The sequence below is a fragment of the Dendrobium catenatum genome, unplaced genomic scaffold, assembly GCF_001605985.2.
Source record: "Dendrobium catenatum unplaced genomic scaffold, ASM160598v2 fragScaff_scaffold_1500, whole genome shotgun sequence".
Taxonomy (NCBI): Eukaryota; Viridiplantae; Streptophyta; class Magnoliopsida; order Asparagales; family Orchidaceae; genus Dendrobium; species Dendrobium catenatum.
In genome coordinates, this window is record NW_021319962.1 from 102,170 (window position 1) to 125,773 (window position 23,604).

General features: G+C 35.6%; 1 protein-coding gene across 1 annotated transcript; it reads right to left on the minus strand.

Moving 5' to 3' along the window:
- Positions 1-9,206: 9,206 nt before the first annotated feature.
- On the minus strand, positions 9,207-22,922 carry LOC110103475. The gene is made up of 4 exons (XM_020832218.2): positions 22,277-22,922; positions 21,383-22,165; positions 18,332-19,384; positions 9,207-12,549 (listed from the first exon to the last, which is right to left on the minus strand). Exons 1-4 carry the CDS (start codon positions 22,467-22,469, stop codon positions 9,695-9,697), a joined length of 4,884 nt encoding a protein of 1,627 aa, XP_020687877.1. The 5' UTR covers positions 22,470-22,922; the 3' UTR covers positions 9,207-9,694.
- Between the last annotated feature and the right edge of the window lie 682 nt (positions 22,923-23,604).

Genomic DNA, 23,604 nt, shown 5'->3' on the forward strand with positions numbered 1-23,604 from the left:
TTCTAAGCATATTTATGTAAATAAAGTAGAGGAAAATAAAATGAGTGGTTCTTAGAGAATGTTATTATGATCATCAATTTGGAATCTTAGGAATAGAAATGGTCCCAGATAGCTACAAGAGCTTGTTTTTGGTCCAAGTAAGACATGTTTGAGAACCTACTGTGGGGCCTCTGGAAACCTAATTAATTCATCCAAAGTGAAAAGAGAGCAAAAGAAGGATGAAAAAGATAAAAGGTAGATTAATGTATAAAAATACACCAGAGTTTTATAGTGGTTCGTTCAATTGATGATTATGCTCAATTACCATTGTTGCAATTTTTTTTTTATTTGATTGTGAAGAATTACATATCTTGTTGCTTTGAAATAACATAAAGATGGAAGGCGCCCAATGATTACGTCTGTGAAGCGTGTTATCTTCGGAAAACAAAAAAATAGACTCCATAACTTAATGATTCATGTTACAAAAAGATGAATCAAAATAAAGAAAAATTGATTTTTAGATGTGCGAGTATTGAGCAGGTTGTGGTTTGTGCCAACAAAAAATGAGAAATTGACTCTTAACAGGACACAATAGAGAAAAAGGCAGGGGTGCCAATTTCGGGTCACGTGTCGGGTTTGGGTCGAATTTGAAATTGACCCAACACTATTCGGGTCAACCCGAACCCGACACGTTTCGGCAAATGGGAAGGTTTTTTGGACTCGAACCCGACTTGTTTTGGGGTCTGAGTCAACCTGACACGACTCGATGACCTGGAGCAGACCAAAAATTGCTAGTTTTCAGGTCAAAAAATGGGTCAATTTGCGATTTTCAGGTTAAAAGCTGGTCAAAATTGGTCAATCTCAGGTTTTCGGGTCAAGATGGGTTTTCAGGTCGAAGATAAGTCAATTTCGGGTTACTGGGTCAAACCGACCCTGCTTTTGAAATGGGTCAATTTCCTGAACCCGAACCCGACCCATTTCGGGTCCGGGTTGACCCTAACCTAAAATTTTTGGGTAGGGTTTGAGTCAGGTTTTCGGGTCATGTTAAATATTGGCACCCCTAGAAAAAGGGATTCATGTAGCCAACCCCACATATTGGAATAAAAGCTTGATATTATTATTGTTGTTGTTGTATGAATTTCAACCAATTGCAAGCTTCCCCATTTGCATGTGTGGCTGTTAGTTTTAATATTATTGGACATAAGAAACAAAGGAACATTTGTATAGATGAGAATATTTTGGAAAGTTCTGTGATCAACAGTCACTGCCTTATGATCTTTATCTTCTTGGGATCATTTAAAAATGCTAATTTCCATTTATTGAAATATTAATTTCTTATCTAAATCAGTAAATTAACCTTAAGCTGGTAAAATATTTGGATGAGATGATCAAAGCTGTGTATAAATTAGATTGTTAAAAATAAAATAAAGCATAAAGGATGGTTTATGACCATTAAAGGATTCTAATTAAAGATGGATAATATTAGTCAAAAGACTATTATCTAATTTTCAATTTATTTTCTTAAATTTCTTTTAAAAAGAAGAATTTTAAAAACAAGATGTTCTCAATTGTGATGGGCCTTGAACATGCATTGGAGCATTATCAAAAGAAATTAAATATTTATTTATTTATTATGGATGAAAATGATTATTCATTGCAAGATTGAAGTGCACACACAAATACAGAGGAAGAGAGAGAAACAATATTTAATTATATATTTTAAGTATTATCTTTAATATATATGGAAGTTGAAGTTGAGGTGATTCGAACGCGGCTCGCGGGGAGGAACGAATTCACGTCAACCAACGAGCTGCGACGCACGAGCCCGTTTATTAATAATGATATGCAAGATGATGTACTTTTAATTTTCATTTAACTTTATTGTTGCTTCAATTATTAGCACCATGAAAAAAAATTGGCAATTCATTTATCTTTTACAATATAATAATGATTACTCATATGAGGCATTGATATGCATGGAGAGAGATAGTGTGAGAGAGAATATTTAATGAAAAATTTAACTTATATTTTACAAAGCACATCATGGTATTAATTACAAGAAGAAAGACTAATGCACATGCAAATGAATAAAGAATATTTTAAATGTCCCAATAGAAGCTCATACTTTAGAATATTTTAAATGCAATTTCTTTTAACATTTTTATATTCCACTTAGGGACTTGAATAGCTAGCCAGTCATGACATAATTTTGAATAGAGAAATAGATTAAAAGACAAAGTTATTGGAGCTTATCCAAAATTAATGGCCACCAAGCTACCTTTTAGACATTCCTTTTTCTCTTCTTTTTTTTTCTTTCAGTCTAAAAGCGGTTGCCACCCACCACTGCTTGTCTTGGTGGTGAAGAGCCGGCTGGGCAAAGCCCAGGTCCATGGTTCGAATCCCTTGGCAAACAGTGAAAGCCTTAAGTGTTGGCCCGTATAAATTGGTGTGGGTTGCATGCTAGGTCGACCGGGGTTTACACTGGCCTAAGGACAGTGCTTCCTCGTCACAAAAAAAAAAAAAAAAAAAGCGGTTGCCCAAAAGTTTTATAATGTCTATAAACATAAGTTGAAAAACTTTATAATTTTTCATTATTGAATTAACTGTTTTTTATGGAGAAAATGCTCTCTTCATTTTTTTTTCCATCCTTGGTGGCTTCAAGTTTGTCTTTTCTTTGATGAGATAAGACCATTATCTTTATGCTTTTAAGCTTATTACTCTTCTTTTCTAAACTCCTACTCTCAACCTTCTTTCCACCCTCTTTTGCTTCTTAAGCTTCGTTTGGCACGACTTTCTATCTACTTCTTAAAGTAGTTTTCTAGTATAAAAAATTAATTTTTGTATTAGAAAGATGCTTTAAAACGCAGTAAGAAATCCATCTCAAACGAAGCCTTAAGCGTCCTCTAACACTAGCTATCACTCGATCCAAGAACCACTCCAAAATCACACATAAAACTCTCAATCAAACTAGGAAAGATTAGAACCTAGTCTCATTCCCTACACCTCCACACCCACCTAAACTCCATCGAAGTAAACACTCTAAGCTAAACTCCCACAAGAATTTCCAGCCATTTACCCCACTTAAATCCTATTTGCTAAAGTAATCAATCAGATCATCCTAAACTAGCTGAATCTAAACTAGTCTAAGAATTCTTACCATTATACCAATCCACACCCTCTCATTATTTCATCATATACTCAATCATGTTTTCTTAAATATTAAACTAATAATCAATAAGTTTTTAAATCATTTATCTCATTAAAAGATTGCTCACTACCATCATATTTTATATCTAGATTAAATTTGGGAATGAGCAAATCTACTCATAATCAACTATTAAAAAACAAAGGAAATCTTTCTTGTGATGGACTTGACTATAAAAGCTTACGAGTCACTCTAGCAAACTTGTGATTAGTGAATTCTTGCAACTATATAAATAGCAAAAATATTTAGTATATTTTTGCAAATATATGGTGTTAGCTTGAAACCCAATTAGTGAGCTCCATCTAGCTTGACCAATATCATTTGTGTAACCCTATCTTAAAAAATTTTCCTTGAGTAAAAACCTAGGTAAGAGAGTACTATACTTCAAGAGAACAAAAATATATTTCCTATCTATGAATTTGCATACAACTACATTACCTAAAGAACAATTAAGGCCTTACCATTGAAATAGTGTATGGATAGAAACACCATATGATCAATTGATGTGTCCAACCTCTCATCTCATTTATTTTAATGATTTTGCATTCTTATTTGCCTAAGATATTCAAAACCTCTATGGCACCATAAGAAAGCAAGTCACTACAAAAAATGGCATACATGCTTCTAAGGCGGACTATAATAACTAAACAAAAGAATTTAATAAGATGTCAATGTTTTGCTTCACTTTTTTTTCATGCAAGGGCTTGTGATCCATTCAAAATTTTTAAGAAAATTATTTCAATGCATATCATCTTAATGATCATCTGATATGTTAATTCATCATAATATTAACATTGAAGATATTCTATCTTACGGGGGAGTTAGTAAACAAACACTTATTCAATTTGGCTCTTAAACATGAGACATGTTTTCCCACTTATATAATTTCTCATGCTTGAAAGTTGATATATCATCGTTGAGGAAACACTAATTTACCCAATTGATGAGCATTTTTTTCTAGTTTGCTCGAAGAAAAATCCACCCATTGATGCATATATTTCGCATAGATTTAGAGATTTTAGCCCCACAGTTACTATAAGAGTAAATGAAAACTCTATAGAGCAAAGTTTAGTTGAGCCCAAAAGAGTTGATGTAGTATATCTTATGGATCACCATAATAAAGCTAAAAGCTCAGTTATAAAATAAAGCTAAAAGCTCAATTACAAAATAAAGTTAAAACCTCAATTACAAAATCTAAAGCTAAAGTCCAAGAATAAGATCAAAAAATTTCCAATTACAAGAGCCCATTAAAAATCCATAATCTAGAATATTCTAAATATAATTTGAATTTTATTTTTTATTTTCTTTTTTTTACTTAAGGGCTTATATAGCTAGTCATAATATAATTAGAATTGGAGGAAGCATTAAAAATAAGTAGTTGAAATACATCATTCATTAATAGTCATCAACTCCTCCTTTTCCTCTTTTTTTCTGCTCTTTTTCCCTCCATTTTTTCTTCAAAAAATGATTATCCAAAAGTTTTATAGCACCTATAAATATGGGCTAAAATGCTTTCTAACTTTTTATTATTGAATGAAATAATTTTATGAAAAAATACTCTCTTCATTTTAATTGGTGCTTGATTAATTCAAATATGTTTCTTTTTTTTTTTAAGAGATGAGATTGTTATTTTCTTTTTCTCTTATTACTCCTATTCCCTAAACACTTCCTCTCAAGGTTCCTAGCACCTTCCCCTACATCCTAAATGGCCTATAAGACTATCCATCACTCAAGCCAAGCCTCTCATCCCTTCTAAAATCCAACATAGAGATATCAACCAAGCTAGGCTAGACTAGGACCTAGCCTTCTTCCCTTAGCTATCCTTTGACATCCCCTAAACTCCACCAAAGTTAACCAACTACTCCAAGTCGCATGTAAATATCTTAAGCTAACCATTCACAAGCTTTTTCATCCATTTACCCTAGTTAAAACTCATTCCCCAAAGGGATATTTCAAATCAACCCTAATGTGGGCAAGTCCTGGCATTCCTATCAATATAGCCCTTCAAACTCCTAATCATTTTAGCATAAACTCCAAAATATTTCCATAAAAATCAAACTAAAGATCCACTAGCTTCTTTAGACATAAATCTCACCGAAAGGCTACCGATCAACATTATCGGTGATTTTATTTGTTTAAAAATATAATATATTTTATATGTTGAAAGACAAAAACCTAAATAATCTCTCGACTACTTGTATGTAACTAATTTAATCGAAGGGTGTTACATTTCTCCAATTTAATCTCTCAACTATTCAAAATTAGTCACAAATGATCCCTCATGTAAAAATTGATGGAAATTGTGATATTAAATTTATCTCGAGTAGTCTTTAAGGATCACTTGGGATCAATTTTAAAATAGTTGACGTACTAAATTCAAAAATAATGATACTCTTTGACTAAACACATACAAATAGTCTCAAATCTGAAGAAATAAGTCTCAAATCAAGTTTAAAATTTTGATTACGACTCGAGCCAATATGATTTGTATGCTGGATTTGGCTCACCATCATCTTCATCAATGTGGCAAATCTCAACAGCTGTATATACCTGAGAAATACATAATATTTCTCAATCAAATTGCATTGCCACTATCAATCTAATGCCACATTTAATGTCTAACAGCTATGTTCTATCTATTTGGCTCTTTGGATAAGAAAAATTGCCCCAACCTGTCTTGGTAGCTTCATTTTGTATATTTATATGATAGAAAATCATTACATTTATATAGAAAATTAGCATCTTCGGGCTTTGTCCAACGAAGAAAACATAATAAGTAGATTTAATCTTTGGTCAATCTCGTCGTAAGTTAGTTGTGACAGTTTAAAGGGGACTGTGCGGAAATCGAACGATGTCCAGAGACCAACCAGAATGCTCCACGTCACCCCTTCGCTCAGTACCGCGGCTCGATACCGTTGACGTGGTGCATTCTAGTTGATCTATAAACGGCGTTCTTCGTCCGGTCACAACACATAATGATTTCTCCTCTTCAGGGTTCGAGAATGCCAATCACAAAAAAAAAATTTAATATTTATGAATTATTTTAATAAAAGCATTTTAAAATTTTGTGCCATATATATTTTAGGCTAGCCTAAATTTGTCTTCTTATATAAAGAGAAAGACAACATCTTATGTTTGCATAAATTAAAGTTGTGGCTCACCATCATTATCATCGATGTGGCAAATATCAAAAGACAATATGAGAAGTTTTATGCCGGATTGGGCTCACCATCATCATCAATGTGAGAAATCTCAACAGCCAATAAGAGAAGCTGTGTGATGGGTTTGGCTCACCATCATCATCAATGTGGCAAATCTCTACAGCTGTTTGTGCCTGAAAATATATATAATATTTCTCAATCAAATTGCATTGCCACTATCACTTTAATGCTATACATTTAATGCCTGATAACAGCCAGATATGCTGTCTATTTGGCGTTGCTAAATTTCCCTACATGTCTTGTATATTTATACGAAATAGAATAATTATATATGCTTATATAGAAAAATTAGCTTCTCCATAGTTTGATTTTTACATTCAGGATGTTACGTTGTGGAGCATAACTTTTGACCTACCAAAAAATTTATAATGCAAAAAATTAGTTGTGGGTTGATCTTTGTGTTAAGACCATCATAAAGGTTATTAAGGGTTTAAAGGGGGGCTGAGAGTCCCCTCTCTTGAATAGGGGTGTCAATATTTGATACGACTCCAAACTCAATCCGAAAAATTCAGGATTCAGGTCAACCATTTGACATATGGGTCGGGTTTGGGATGACAAAGTTCACCCGTTTCAAAAATCGAGCTCGAATCGGGTTGACCCGAAAACCAAAAAAACGACTCGTTTAGAAAACCCTAATTATGCTTGGTCGCGAGCCGTCCTTTGCCATCTGAAGGATCGGGTTGCTTGCCGCATCCGTCCTCCGCCATCTGCTCGCACTTGTCCGGCCATCCGATTTTCTCCATCTACTAGGCCGAGGCGCCAGCTTGTCCAATCGACTCCACCGTCTCTTCACTCTTCTTGCACACCCTAACTTCGTCAGTCCACCTTCAAAGCTCCTCCATGACGTCTGCAATTCGCAAGCTCATTAGTGGGTCTAGTCGTGTCAGCCCGTAACCCGCACAAGTTGGGTGTGTGCTGGATTTCCTGAGCCGTTTACAAAAACAGGCTGTGTTAGAATTAATCCATTTAAACCCGAATCAATTCAGGTTCAACCCAAGCCGCAGACCCATTTTGACACCCCTACTCTTGAGTGTGCACGAACATCGTATGCATTTTAAAATGTTGTATTATATATATTCAGGGACACTAAATTTTTTCTGATAAAAAGGGTAATAAGTAAAGGAATTATAATCGTAATTATCATTATTATTATATAAAAATATAATAATACATGATTAATATTTGAAATAATGAATGTGATCATGCATTGGTGAAGTCAAAATCTTAAAATTAAATTCAACTTATGCCGAAATTGTTTTTTTTTGGGACATTTAGGCCAATAAAGGCAAACTCACACACACAACGCATACACATAGACTCGAACCTTGGACCTCTTAGTTGGAAGCATAAGCTCTCAACCAATAGGCCAAGGAGAGTTGTGTTTATGCCGAAATTGTGGTTCGTTAAATGAAATTGAGCATGAATGAGATCCTAACATGTGGGCATAACTGCATGCACATGTAGGCAGGAACGAAGATCCACATATAGGTGACTTGAGCTTCTCTCTCTCTCTCTCTCTCTCTCTCTCTCTAAACCAAACATACCTTCCATGAAATGTCCAATCACCATGAATTTTACTTTTGAGATGCGTGCAGTCCACAAGTACTTACTTACTTACGTGAAGAAGAAGCCATGAATTTCACCAATATGAAGGTGAAACCCATCATTATTTGATACTCTTACAAGGAATTCTTCACAGGATTTATGTTTCTCATCTCAGTTAAAGCTGAGTGCCTGATACTGGCTGGTGCGAGGTCGTTGATCTGAATCACGTGAGACCAATAACAGTGCCAGAGAACAATCTTCTCTCACTTCCGCGCTTTTCGTCGAACACCTTGGCTGCGCTGCTTCTGGTTTTTGCTGAAATCAGCTTTGGTCTAGAGCCGTAGCAGGCATTTGAAACTGATAACCTGCGTGTACTAATTTGGCTCACAAATAGATATGCTAAGGAAATGAGAGCTCAATTGAAAAGATAGCGGAAGCATAGGAGAACTGAACTTCTACAGAAATTTTTTTTTTAAAAAATCTGCATATGTACAACGTCTTCTCAAATGAACAAAACACAAGCGATGATCATTTGGTTGTTTGGTTGTTTGCTGCTGGTAAACGTATTATAAACCATAATGAATGTATAATAAACCATATGCCTGAAGTGAGTTAAAACATAAATATAAACTTTCAAACTCTCTCAACTTCGTTTGGAACAACTTTATTATTGCTTCTTAAAACAACTTTTTAGTACAAAAATTTTAACTTATATATTAAAAAACTGATTCATGAAGCCATAAGAAAACCATCCCAAACAAAGCCTACTACGACCACCAAAGATGAGAGAAATTTAGATTTCTTTTGAAACAACTTTTATGCTGCTTTCTAAAACAACTGTATAATATACAATTTTCTAATTCAAAAATTTTTTATATTATTTTAAAAAGCAACAAAAAAATTGTCCCAAACAAAACCTTAGTCTTCGTTCAGGATGATTTTCTTTCTACTTTTTAAATCAACTTTTTAATAAAAAAATATAAAAATTGTACTAAAAAGCTATTATAATAAGCAGAAAGAAAACCATCCCAAACAAAAACTTAATCACATTTAAAATAATAAAAAATTTAATTAAATTCAACTTTCTTTCATAAAATTTCTGAAAAATTGCAAAAACAAAATAGCCAAATATGTGCGCAGTCTAAAGAACAAAAAAGAGCAACAATTGCAGCAAATTGACTCTTTCTCATACCAAAAATTGAATGAAACAACACCTGCAGAAATAAAAGAAAGGAGAGATACAATCCCTAACACAGTGGCCAGCAAATATTTGCAGTGAATTGCCAATCAAAAATTAAAAAAAAAGTATCAAAGCGTCAAAAAAACATTTTCAAAGCCATAGACCATCTTGAATAGACGGGGCTTTATGCGCAAACAAGGCTTTTAGCCACTACAATTCAAAACTACAAACGCATCAGTAAAAATACACAATAAAGCCAGTGGGAAGCCTGGTCGACAGTGTATGGAGAGCTACAAAAAGAAATAATGACAATAAAACAAAAATAAAAGGAATCATAGCTCCTGAACACCTCTCTGGCATGACCGAGGGAAATTAATGGATAAAAGAAATTCAAAGCATCAAGAGACTACTAGAAGAAGGCTACAACAACACTATATGGACAGCAAGCCAACCCAACTCCCACCTCATCGGTTTCATTCAGGTTATGAAACTACTAACTATATGATACAGCTGAAGCCAACTACCAATAACAGATTTACTACACTTTCCTCCATTTCCACAATACTACCTTCCTCCAGTGTCTCCCATCAATGAATCCAACTCGCCGGCAAGGATCTTCGACCTTCTTCCTGAATAATGCATCTGGAGGGCGGCGACCGGGTCGGATACCCCATTACCTCCAACCATAATCCCTCCTCCAGCAACAATGTTCACACCCAGGTGCATGATCCTCCCTTGTTGCTGGAAACCAGATAGTAAATCAAAACCATTTCTTTTCTGCAACTCGGGCGTCGAAGCGGATTGCATTTGAGCTTGCTGCTCATAATCAATGGTGCTGCCTGCGACGAAAGGCATGCCAGCCAAAGAGGCTTGATAATTTGCCAACACAATGGCAGGTTCTGGCAAGGATGACAAGCCAGTTTGAACCCTGTTGCCATCCCAGAAACCGTAGCTTCTTTGAGGTAGATCCCCCTGATGGTGCAACAGGCCATTCTTTGCAGGCCTTGGGGGCGCAAATATAGCTGCATCCTTCCAGCAGCTGGATGAATTAGTGGTTGCATTTGAATTGTGTCTGGGTGAGAGTGGCATTATACTCTCTGATGATTTCTGTAATGATTGATGGGTAAGAATCTGACCAAACAACTTCAAATCACCTACTCGCTGAGACTGATCCGCAGACTCTGCAATGTGATCGCCTTGTAAGTTTTTAGTTCTGTGTGTTTCTGATTTAGCTTCAGCAAGGCGTCTCTCTGATTTATGTTCCAACCTGGAGGTTAATGCGATCCCAGGACTGGAACTTGAAACCTCTGCACAAACACACTTGTCATTGTTCAATCCTGGAACAAAAGAACAATCTGCCATTTTGGGCATATCAAGTATTGAATTGTTATCAATCAACTTTTTGTCAATTTTCGACTCTTTGAGATTCTGAGTAAATGACTGTATGAAACAACTACTGGCAACATGCAAAGAAGGATCCATCTGATTTGGAAATGAGGTTTTAAGCAGATTCTGAGAAAGATCTCTACCAACTGGTTCTTGTCGGGACTTATCTCCCCCATTCTGCAAATTGAGAATGGCAATGGAAGTTTTGTTATCAGCCTCATCAAAAGGAATGACAACTTCAGTCTGAGGTCTTTTTTGCATAGAACAAAGAAGCTCCAAGGGAACCTGCTGCTGGAAATTGGAAGAGAGAAGACTAGGGCATCCATCATTCTTTTGCTCTACATCATTGCAAGAATTTCCACTAGAATGTGAATTTGGGCCAAAGATAAAGGAATCACCAACATTAGCAATTTCCTTAATCTTAAAATGTGCTTTATTCTCAACTGCAGGGTCAGGCAGCCCAACAAACTGATTTGAGTCCACTTCTTTATTTGATTCCTTAGCATCAGAGCTTCCACAGTTAGCTTTCTGTGGTGCCTCTGCAGAAGTCAGTGAATTAAACTCGATTTCACAATGTAACTTAACTGCGGGCTTCCCTGGACTTAATATTTCATCAGTATTCTCATTATTTGTTTGAGTGTCCGCAAAAAACTCAACAGCTCCATGAAGTTGCTCATGCTCTTTCCTTCTCAAACCAGAACTACATATTTCCCCTTGATCCTTCCCAAACTCAAGATTTCCCTGCTCAATTACAAGTTTATCGTCATTACGAACTGAAACCTTATCATCAAACTTTCCCTCAACTTCATCTGGAATGGATACAACAATCTCACATTGCTCACATGACCTATCAGCATCTGCTTGTTGAGCTGCGTCGCTACAGGTTTCTAACAAGGACTGTGTGAAGTCAACATCCATCTTAGAGCATGACTGTGTACTACAGATTGCTGAATCAATCTCCGCAGCACAAGCATCATCAGTATCACTTCTCCCTCCATTAACATCACTCAGTGGTGTCACCCCATTGGTGGACCCAGGTTGGATCACATCAAGACTAAGACATTTTCGAGCCTTGCTATAAAAAATCTTGCATTGGTCACGTGACCTTGTTCTGACATAATGAGAAACTTTAACAAAGTCCTTCCCATACATGTTAAATGCTCTGATGAACATGTATTTCTCCTCGTCGGTCCAATCAGCTGACTCCAATTCATCAGAACTCTCCTCAGAACATGTGTCTTCTTCATCTATCACATGGGCTGCTTCTGGTGTTAGAGAACAGTCAATTGATGCAAAGTGCAACCTCTCTGATGGATCAATAGAGCTAGTAACACAAGAGCTCATTGCATCCGATGATAGAGCACCACATATACCAGCCAGCACATCAGCAGCAGCAACTTCTCTGTCGCTTCCAGAAATTTCACTATTAGCCTTCTCTAAAGAACCATAGCTCCGTCGAAAAACTTTGGTGTCATGGTAACCTGACTTGCCAGTCTGCTTTAGACTGTTTCTTTTGTTGCAGTTGCTCTCTGCAGCTATCATTGATGCTTCACCCAACAATTCCAGGGAAGTAGCATTAGTCTCACGCTTAAACCTAGCTTCGGAAGTTACTAGGTATGTGTTGCAGTGTCGACTCTGCAATTTTTTTCTCCGCTTGAGATGCTTCTTCACTTCAGTAAAGCTCTCGGATTTGTGGTTCTTATAATAAAATTCAATGCAGTCTGCGGTTGTTTTGTGACTAAGAAATGAAGAAATTTTTTTGAAGTCTTTCCCGAATGTAGCAAGCATTTCTAAGAAAACTTCCTTCTCATCCTGAATCCAAGGATTCACCATCACTCTTTCCTTCTCAAGAGCAGGTGGGTTCTCTATTAAACCATTGTTGGAGTTAAATCTAGAGTACCTCCTATCATTTTCATCAATAATTTGTGCTGGCATCTTCAGGTTATCCCTGTAAAGCCTCATCTGAGAATCCGAAAGTAGCTTACTGGTAAAGTCGAGTATTTCTGTTGTAGGGACCATGGTAAGGTTGCCAGCTGCAATAGAGAATGCATCATAAGACGGACACACAAGAGAAACAGAACATATTGAGAAATGCATTAGAAAGTTGCACTAATTTTTTCTTGTGCCTGACGTACGTCACGAACGCCTACAAAAGAAAAAAATGATTTTCCAAACTGACCGAAAGCCAGTGGTAAAGACAATGACGCAGGTTAAGGGCATAATCCATAAATAATTACTGCTAGGGAAAACAAAGCCATTGATTTTTTGTTCGCTTTCCGCTGAAGCACTCATCTGTGAATAACAAAGTAAACCACCTGGGGTAAAACAGAAAGTTTAGTGATGTCGGGAGCTTAAGTGTTGATCGTGAAGTTAATTGGGTATGGTTGTCTATTTGTCTGGCCATTTAGAAAGCCAAGGTTGAGTGTGCTGGAGAAAAAGAGAAGCAGTTATGACTGACAAAGAAAGTGCAACTAATCAGAGGAAAGCATACTGTTTCAGCATGTGTGTGTGTGTGTGTATATATATATATATATATAGAGAGAGAGAGAGAGAGAGAGAGAGAGATGATTATCCAAATAACTACAAATCAAAGTGTAAATAGGTACATTCACAAAACTATATTACAGTGACAGATATTATCTATGAATGAATTGCTAAAAAGGGACATATGTGCAAAATTCTTGAAAGTCGCCACCACTTCAAACATACATACTGGTGTTACGGAAAACATTTTATCAGAGAGAAAATTAACAAAATGCTTGTTTCCATCATGCGAGATACATAAACGATGCAATTCCATAATACCAGCAAAGGCAAATTATTGCATGCAATCCTTATTTTGGTTTACATGCTACCTGGTTCCCATAGTAGTCAAAGTTATATTTGTAAGATATCTGGTCAATCCATGCAAGGGTATATATCAAAATAACTGTGAATGCATACTAAATACTGATATTGTCCACACAGATTTCAACCATGCCATTTGCTATGATCAGGTTAACATTGAAAATCATTCCCATTATTGTATGAGCAAAATACCATGTATGTTAAACTGGTGCTATGAGGAGGAAAATCATTCTCATTGTTGTATGAGCAAAATACCTTGTATGTTAAACTGGTGCTACCAATGAATAGATTAAGAATATAATTTTAATCAAAGAAATTCAGGTCATACATGAGATGCAATTCTAACGTAGCAGGGCTTGTAGAACTAAAGATTGAGGTAGTGGGCAATACACTCAAAGTCACAAGGGCAAAGATAAATTAAATCCAGCTGCAATCATCTTTTCATTAGTGTTTCACTAGTGCACAGCAAGCAAACATTTCATTTCCAGTGTTCTTGACACAAGCAAATTCATGAAAATCTTAGAATATTAGTTTATAAATATTTTATGATAAAAAAAGTGAGACCAAAAATTCAAATGCCAATAAAATTTTAATGAATAAAGCAGACAAGTTGGATATACTGACATGAACTTAGATGGGGAAAACAAATGCAGGCACTTGTACAGTACAATTTTAATAAAAGAAACACAAGTGTGCAGAGTGCCCAAATTTGTAATATGAAAACTCCTCGCCTAGAGATGAGCCTATCAACCAAAGCTTGTTAAAAAAATGCCAAGAGCCACAAATTAGATATATGTAAGAAAAACTATTGCTTCACTAAAATAGAAACCTAAAATTATTGCCAGTCAATCCCTATTTGAAACCGATAGAGATATCATACTATATGAATTCCCATACTGTTGCTGCATGACCTATATTTCTTCTGAATTAAGAGTATATATAGATTTATTCTTTGTAAGTAAATCTACTTATGTTACAGCAAAACTTGTTACACAAACTTCATTGCAAAATCATTAGCCCTATCCCACCAATTAGGGGGACCAGCCTCATAAATACTCAATTTCAATTCATTCATACACCCTTCTAATATTGCCAAAAATGTAAACATAATCTTCACAAATTACTTCGATCAACTTTTATCCATATTTACTTATGTCTAATAGATGATATTTTGTATGACAATCAAATGGCTTCATTTGCTATACTTTTCTATACATTTACAATCTCCTAAATCTGTTTTCAACTACATTAACTTAAATCAATATAATTATAATTATTCATCTACTACAATGGTTTCTTAATTTATCTTTAATAGTTTTTTCATATATCCAAATTAACACTCTCATATATGCCACCCTCAATTTATCTACCAATTAGTTTTTATCAATGCAAAACTCAATGCATTCAAATATAGCAATTTTAATTGAAATTTTACAAATGTTACCTTAATACTCATGCTAGATACTTCTGAGGCACTTATTTATTTCATCCACTCAAACTTAGCTCTAGAGTTGAGGATTATATCGAATTGAACTCACACAAGCCAGATTCAACTCCAAATTAAAGGATATGATTTCAACTCAGAAAGCTAATTCAAGTTGACAAAAACAGATTTCAAGTCAGGTTTCATGCAAAATCAAGTCAAGTATATTAAATTTATAGAATATTTTTGAATTGCCAACAAAACTATAGCTCATATATGTATTTATTATTTATTTATAGTTATTATAAAATACAATATATAAATACATGCATGTGTATAGGAATGTGCATTAATTGGCTTAAACCGAAAAACCAAACCTAATTGAATATATTTTATTGATTTAAATTGATTTACTAAGGGAAGATTCGATTTTTGCTAAGGAAGTAAGGCTTATTTGAATTAAAGCTAATGGTTCAATTAAATATTTTAAAATAATATAATTACAATTGAAATTTGAAATTTCATAAATGAATTAAAAAGGCAAGCGTACAATTCCTTATTTAGATAATTTAATTTGATCGTATTTATTTATATTATACTTAAGAATGCCTACCTTTGTTAGAATTTCAAATTTTGGTTAAACAGAAACTAAATCAAATAAGCCCAAGCTATAATGAGATTTGGTTTTGTTTGATTTTACCCATAATTTGGTCAATATGGTATAATTGGTTTAACAAATCCATCAACCAACCCATCCAAATCAACGGAATACCACCTACTAAATGTGTACTCAAGTGTGTGCGTGCTATCTATGTGATATATAATTTATGAATATATGTATTCCATTTACATGTGTTAAAACACATGTGATATATATCATATATATCGAAGTTAATCCATCTTCAAGTCAGAGAAAATTTATTTATATTTCATGCCAATTTTGAATAATTAAGCACATTTCGAGTTAGTTTCAATCATAATTTCAACCCTAAATCAAAATTATAGCAACATTCATATCATCGTTTGTTATAATAATAATAAAAGACTTGACCCTATCACAAGAACATCAATATACCTCCTAACAATAATGGACAATACTATTAACATCACACCTACAAAAATTGCATCACAAATTTTGTCTTTCTTAAACTAACTCTAAGGCATATGTCTACTATAATAATTTTTCATTTACCTAACTTGCAACTTATTTCAAAAGAGCCCTCGCCACTTAAAATAAAGTAAAATGTCAATCCTTAATGGAATATTATTATAATTGGGGAGTGTTTAGTCACTCTACAACCCTATGATGCTCTGACACTTATACTCCAAAAAAATGCTATGGATGGCATTTCTATAACATGACGCGAGTCCAAAACACCTCAAACACATGTTGTACACACTAAAGGTATATCCGATTTAAAAAATAAAAAAAATAAAAACAAAATGGCCATGCGTCCAAAGTGCTCCTTAAATATTTTATGAAAAGGAAATTTTAAATTTAATTTCTCTTTTAAAATTTTACTTATTGAAAAAAGTTAAATTTCTTATTTCCTCTCCACAACTCTAAATCAATCATACACACTCAATAATCAATTCCTCAAACATTCTCATTCTAATTTCTCTCTAGTGGGTCATGACTAGGGTCTCACAACAATGCTCAATGCCAACTCAACATCAACATTTGATGTTGTCACAAAATCAACGTTTCAAATCCATCTCAACATCGAAGTCTGACACTACTTTAATATTGACACTTGACACCATCAATTTTTACACCCACAATCCCACCCTATGCAACCTCCACATCTCATCTTTCTCTAACGTCATCTCAACATCAACAACCAACAACGTCTCAATATCGACTCCCGATACCTATAACACATCAATGTCCGAAACATGACATCAACATCTTGACTCTTCACATCCTAATACTAAGCATTTTAAGTTGAATTTGGTAAAGTTGATCTACACTAAGAACAAAACTTCAACAAGATTCAAGAAAAATGTTTGTTGAGTGCATTTTAAAATAAGAAAAACTCTCAGTCAATACAATGATGTCAAATATTTGAGTTGTTCAAAGCAACCATAAATTTTGAAACAAACACAGACTGGCTTGTTTCTTGAAGATCTCCCATTGGTTTTCGAGGATATAGGCCCTTGACAAATTCTTCAGTTTATTTTGGAAAATATTTCTAATTTTAAGTCTGCATAAGACATGTTTATTGGAAAATAAACTTGCATATATTTTATGCTTCTGCACATGGCATTCAATTACTTTTAAATGAAATATATGATGTGGTTGAATGATTACAGCAAAGCACTGATGAAGCAACATCAATCCAAGCTTATTTGCATCTTCATGCAATTATTATTACCTAAATGAAAGAAGCAACAAAAGATAAAGAGTTAAAACATTCTTATACCAAATAAGCTTGCTTCCAACTTTCAAAGAGACATAAGCCTTGAGAACACACACACACACTAGTATATGTTGTGCATTCAAACTCAACCTAAGAACCATCTTACACCCATCCCTACTAAAACCTCTATTTTCATTCAAGTCCCAGCTAACGTCACTTCTTCCTCAGGTATAGATTGCAACATTTCATCATTCTTCTCCCTCTATTTTGATTTAAGCACCAACAAAAATCACTTCTTCCTTAGGTATACATTGCAATATTTCATCAATCTTCACTTAAATTGAATTTTTCAAACAATCTTCTAATCCAAATTGAAGAGCACATACATTAACCGCATTTATAATATCATTATCAATAATTATCTTACTAACAAACATCATATTAATAATCCGATTCAAATTTTATCTGAAGATAAGTATACCCATCAACTCTCATCTCAAGATGTAATGTCCTCACATTTCATATAGCAAATCTATATCTTATATTCACCTCCATTCATAAAATGGTAATGTGTACCTAGCATGAGATATCCTAACCCTTGCCAACTTTTCATCACAATTCCAGTTAAATAGTCGCATGCTATCATATGAATATTAAAAATAAGGATTTTGATGCAACATGCAAGTCAAAAAAAAAAAATCTTGAGAAGTAAATAAAAATATTAAGAGATTGATTTTAAATATACAATGTACAATGTCATCTTAACTTCCACAAAAACAATGGCCTGGCAGTAATTCAGATGCAATTTTTACATTTTGCGGAAGAGTGTTACTAATATAAGAGAACTTCCCCCAACTTTATCCACACGAAATTTGGTAACTCATGCTAATAAAACTTAAATTGACGGAAATTTTAATAAGAATAATATCAAACATGTTGACTAACAACACTAATATGAGGATATAACAAAAAACTTGAAAAATAGGCACAATTTTGGGGGAATATGTGAAATTCTTCACAAACAATAGAATTAGACTTCTAAAACTGTAGGTAAAACCAGTAGAAGACTTCAGAAAAAAATTATCATTGGGAGCAATTCTTCCATGAGCTTAAAAAAGAAAAATCACCACTCAGCAAGTATATTAAAGTATGTAAAAAAATGCAATGTCAAAATATAATACTAACCAGGTAATGCAAATCGAGAACGGATGGAAGATCGATGCTTCTGTAAAGCAGAATGCGATGAACGGCTATTTACTTCAAAACGCTTGCTTGATTTTGGCCGATGCTTTCTCATTGTCAGCAGGCCAAGATCCTCCCTCCATAAATGGTGTAAAGCCCTAAACTTAAGCGCAAGAATACGCTCTTTGAATTTCAATATACGCTTGTTCATGGCTAGTCTTCCTTTAACATGCATGTAATTCTTCCTGCAGTGCAACAAATATGATTCTGAAACATTGAACTGGTGAAAACCAGGCGGCATGGCCTGATCAAATTCCTCTGAAGCTCTTTTGGCAGCAGCCCTGTTAGAAGCCATTATAAAAGCAAGCAGACTATCATCTGCTTTTTCTGCTCTGTAGTCCATGCAAGAAGCCTGTTCATGACTGCAAATATCATCTGGCAATAGCACAGCAGGCTGCATTAGAGTGAAAGAATTAGGATACTCCTGCTCCAAACGCATCAATTGGAGATCATCACTTGTGTCCTTCACAGCAGCTGTATGCACTTCTGATAAATGAGTGTGTATAGCCTCATGTCCTTCTAGAACAGCAGAAGAATCCACCGCACAGCTATCAGAAGATAATTTCAACAACGACTTTGAAGCATCAACTGATTTTACACTAGGATGTGCAACACCATCTTTTGGGGATGTGTATGTACATTCCTGAAAATCATTTCTCTGCCCATCACCATTAATAGACTTCAGCCTGTTTTCAAATAAGTCAATTTCACATTCAGTTTTTTCAAGTTCTTTGGATATATCTTTCTTTAATAGTAGCAGCTTATTTATAGTTGAATTTCTGGTGAACGATGAATCTCCTGAACAGGCATCTTCAGGCTGCATCAAATCACTAAGCAGCAAAGCAAGTTTATTTATGGAATTGGCATCCAGTTGATCCAATTTAATAAAAATATCCTCTGACGAATCATGAGGCCCAAGTCCAAATGAATCACTGCACTGAGCTCGATCGGTTTCAGCATTTAATCCCTTTATGGAGAGCTTTTCATCTGTACCAGCTGAAACATAACAATAAGGTATAAGAGAAAGCAAGAAAAGTAAAATCATATTCAGAACACCAAAAATAATCTGAAATGGTTGAACAATTGTGCAAATTTTTACATGTAAAGCACACAAAAAAGACCCTAAAAGATTGATTGTCTAAAAGGTGGAGGTAAACATATTCTTTAACGCTATTTTTTCGGAAAATAAAAATAAACCAACAAAAAAAGGAGTTTAAAAGCATCAATCACGAGTTCTGCTTAAATGGAAAAGCCAAATAATCCGCACAAGAAATAGCAGCATTAATCCGATCTTTAAAATAATCAACATAAACCATATTTTCTAGACTACTATAAAGTTACCATAATGGCAATTGAATAACAAGAACTGATGTGAAAGGCCAATGTTTATTATACAAATTATACAATGCATCTAAAAAAGAAGTATACTAAATGAAGCACGGCACAAAACCATTAGAATATGAAGGCCTCTAACATTCAATTACAACAAGAAAGGATAAATTCATGTTCCATTATATAAACTACACATGCAAAGCCAACAGAGCCTCAACAAAATGCAGCATTTCAAGTTTTATACTAAAAAATACAATTTGCAATAACAAAGCCAAAAGATACATGTTTATTTATTTCAATTATTTAATTGAATGTCACATTGAATAGATCATGGTTTCAAATTTTACTAGTCATTTTTAAACTAGCTTCTTTGATTTCAAAATGGAAAAAACATGAAAAGCCAAGTGGTACAATGAAAAATTAATTGGCATGAGACTAAGGGGAAAATTGACTTTGGCATTGATAAATGCAAGATTAGCATTAAAGGATGATGCCTATATGGGATGTCCTCTATCTCATGGTCTAATTGATGGTGCTTAGACGCCTATGATATAGGTCACAAATTTTAATAAGGACATAGGTGACCCCACGTAGTGGGACAAAGGCTTGATGTTGATGTTGTTGTTGTATAGGTGTGTGAGTGAATAATTATGCTTCAACGCACAAAATTTAAAATTAAAAAACAAAACAAAACAAAAACCCTTATATAGAATAAACTAAACACTTTTAGATATTATATTCCAAACAAGAAAACAACTGAAATTTTTTATGTTAACTGAAATGTTTAAATGGACCTGGAACAATAATGTTGACCATAATAATTAAATTTTGAAACTTTGATTGAGCCGTGACAAGATCAACAAAACTCACATTATGATTACTTCACAAAACTAATTCTACAAACTAAGCAATGGGGGTCTACTTAACATGAAATTTTAATCAAATTCTAGATATTTAAATGAAGAAAAGAAAATTTACAATAAATAAAGAAAAAAAATTCACATCAAATGCGCATCCAAGGAATACTAGGGATAGAAAAAAGCAGTGGCGTGTATGCAAGAATTATATAAACATTTCAATCAAGTAATAAGTTTGTTCCAATCATGCGCCATAAGAGAAGATCACTAGCTAAATAGCTTCAATACAATAATGATAAGAGCCAAACTGCACCCTAGCTGAGTTGTTGTATAAGAAAACGTGGTTGCAAAAAAGACAGCGAGGATAAATGAACCCACAAATAGCATAATAGGCACTTGAGATTACGATCTAGCAATTTCTTATGGCTATTTCAAAAATACACGTCCCCAACATCAAGAAAGTATGCCAAACTGTCGATTATTAAATAAGGAACCAAATTTACATAACACGAAGAATAAATACAACATCATCAAGGTCAGAAACCCTTGCTAAATTGGAAAAAGCAAGCACCGTCTATATCAAGGTTCACATCCCGTCAATTATCAAAGAAATTGTAGATACTCCTATGGGTTCATCCGAAGTGCAAATAAAATCAATACATCCAAAGCAAACCTAACAATGATAGCAGTAGATATGGGAGGTGATTTTAAAACAGTAATAAGAGGAAGGTTGCTTCAGAATACCCAGATCAGAATAAAGTAGATTGCACGGGAAGTGGAGAAAAAGAGGAAAAGATTCACTCACCAGGAGATGAACTGCATGTAACTGAAGAAGGGGTAACTGGAGACATGGATCCCGTAAGAACAGGAATCTTAGGGCTTGAATCACTGAAAATGTACTTGGCACTGTTGGTTGACTGAGCCGATCCATTATTGCTAGAAACATCCACAGACCCTTCAACCTTCTGTTTCTCATACTTTGCTAAACCCTGACCCCAGCCAAGACGGGCCTTCTTACTCGGAGCTTTATCATCCAACCGTAACTGTGACGTAACAGGAGATCCCGCTGGAGATTCCTTCACTTGAGGCACCGAAATTTCTACGTTGGCCTCCTCACTCTCAGATCGGACAGTCTTGGACAAAGGCAAACTAGACGGCCGAGTCCACTTAAGAGGCTTCCAAGCGATCGAACCCAAAGAATGGTCCCGATCATATTTCTGGCCTGTGCCCACGCCTTCAATTACACCGCCATCGTTCTTGTCAGGAAGATTTTTCAAAGGGGTCGGAGATGAAGATGACGAAGATGCGTGTGTTATTGGAACAGCGACAGACCTCTGAGCAGTTATGGGAGGAACATGGTGCTGCCGAGGATGGTCACCGCCAGAGTCAAAGCAAGGTGATCTCCGAGAAGATCCCCGGCTTTCTCTTCCACCGCTTCCGGTACTCTTGCCGCCGCACCTTCCAGAGGATAGCCTAAAGATCTCCTCTTCCGGCAAAAATTTATCCCCAGACCGGGAAGGCGTGCAACCATGCCCACTAGATTCTTCAGAATATAACTGCTGATACCCTCCATCGTGCCTATAGTGACCTTGAAGAAATTCGCGAACAAGAAATAGGCAAAATAAAAAATCATGGCTCCAACAAAAGGCTTACAAGATCTCCAAGATCTCCAACATCTCAAGAGGATATCGCAACATACCTGTCAAATCCCGACGTGGAGAGGCCCGAGAGACGTCTCGCTGCCCATGGTACGGCTCTCGCCCCCGAACGGTTGAGCTGGAGCCCCCACCGACACCTCCCGCTCCGCCTACCGCATCACTGCTCGCACCCCGGTCCTGCTTCCGGTCCTTGACCAAAGCCTCCTTAAGCTCCCCGGGAAGTGGCGAAGGCATGAAATAGGACTACCAAAGGGTTGCATCGAACGCCCCTAATATCCAAAAAGAGGAAACAATAGCCGCCCTGATTCAAAAAATCCCCGTAACAGAAAAGCCTCCAACCCTATTCTAACTGCAGCCGCCGTTACTCTCCCTTCCAACCAGCAAAAACAACAAAACTTCGTGCAGCAAGCTCCGCCTTCCCAATCCCTTCAACTAGCCCGCCCGGCACCTCCCAAATCGAAGATGAACAAGAACACAAAGAAATCGAACTAGCCTTTCTCCTTCTCCAACAACGCTCTATCAAGCCGCCTTCAAAACGACAAGAAAAATCAAGCTTCGCCGCCCGCCGCCGCTGCGCTCTGCCGAGCTAATCTGCGTGAAGAAGTAGAAGAACCAATTTGCGAGAAAGCCGGTGGAAAAACTGAGCCGATAAAGATGAGATTCCAGCCTGGACTTCAAATCCCTTCCCTAGCGAAATAAACCGAATACAATCCCCCGTCACGTCCGCTTTTTTATTTTCTTTTTTCTTTTACATTAAATGAATTTTAAAAGCAAAATATTATTTTCCCTTACATTTGTTTCTCTCTCTCCTTTTTCCCGCCCGCCTTTTCCCGACGACAAATCACAGCCGTCTATTCGTTGGGTTGTTTCAGAAGGGTAAAACTGGAAATTTAATTTATTTTACTGTTTCGACCTTCGGGATTCTTCTGCTCTCGGGGCTGAGTCCTGGTCAACCACAGCAAGATCTGCTGCCACGTCGGCGTTTGCGCATGCGAGGTGTACAGGGCAGCTGATCCGCACGTGGGAGCTGCATGCCGCACGTGCCGTGGAAGAGGAGAATGCTAGGGCTGACGTGGCCGTAAATGGAGGAAAAAATAATTTTATTAAATCGATTTAGTATAAAATTAATATATTCTTTGCCCAGACGCCGAGGCTGATGGGGACCGGATTGTCCTCTTCGTTTGATGAAAAATGCTGAAAATATATATTTTTTATTTGAAATGATAATATTCCTTACCGCGGCGATGAGGCAAGTGAGGGGTGTAAAGGGTGCTGTGAAAAATATTTATTAGATATATCTTTATATTATATTTGATTTTATTTTATTTTGGGGGTTTTACATGCAACAATTTTATTTCATGCTATTTAT

What these genes read in the sequence shown, in the direction of transcription:
- LOC110103475 (XM_020832218.2), bottom strand. Translation starts at nt 22,469, where the DNA reads ATGCCTTCGCCACTTCCCGGGGAGCTTAAGGAGGCTTTGGTCAAGGAC. An exon ending in TCCACGTCGGGATTTGACAG is followed by an intron (nt 22,166 to 22,276) that starts GTATGTTGCGAT and finishes AATTTCTTCAAG; the next exon opens with GTCACTATAGGCACGATGGA. An exon ending in TACATGCAGTTCATCTCCTG is followed by an intron (nt 19,385 to 21,382) that starts GTGAGTGAATCT and finishes GTTATGTTTCAG; the next exon opens with CTGGTACAGATGAAAAGCTC.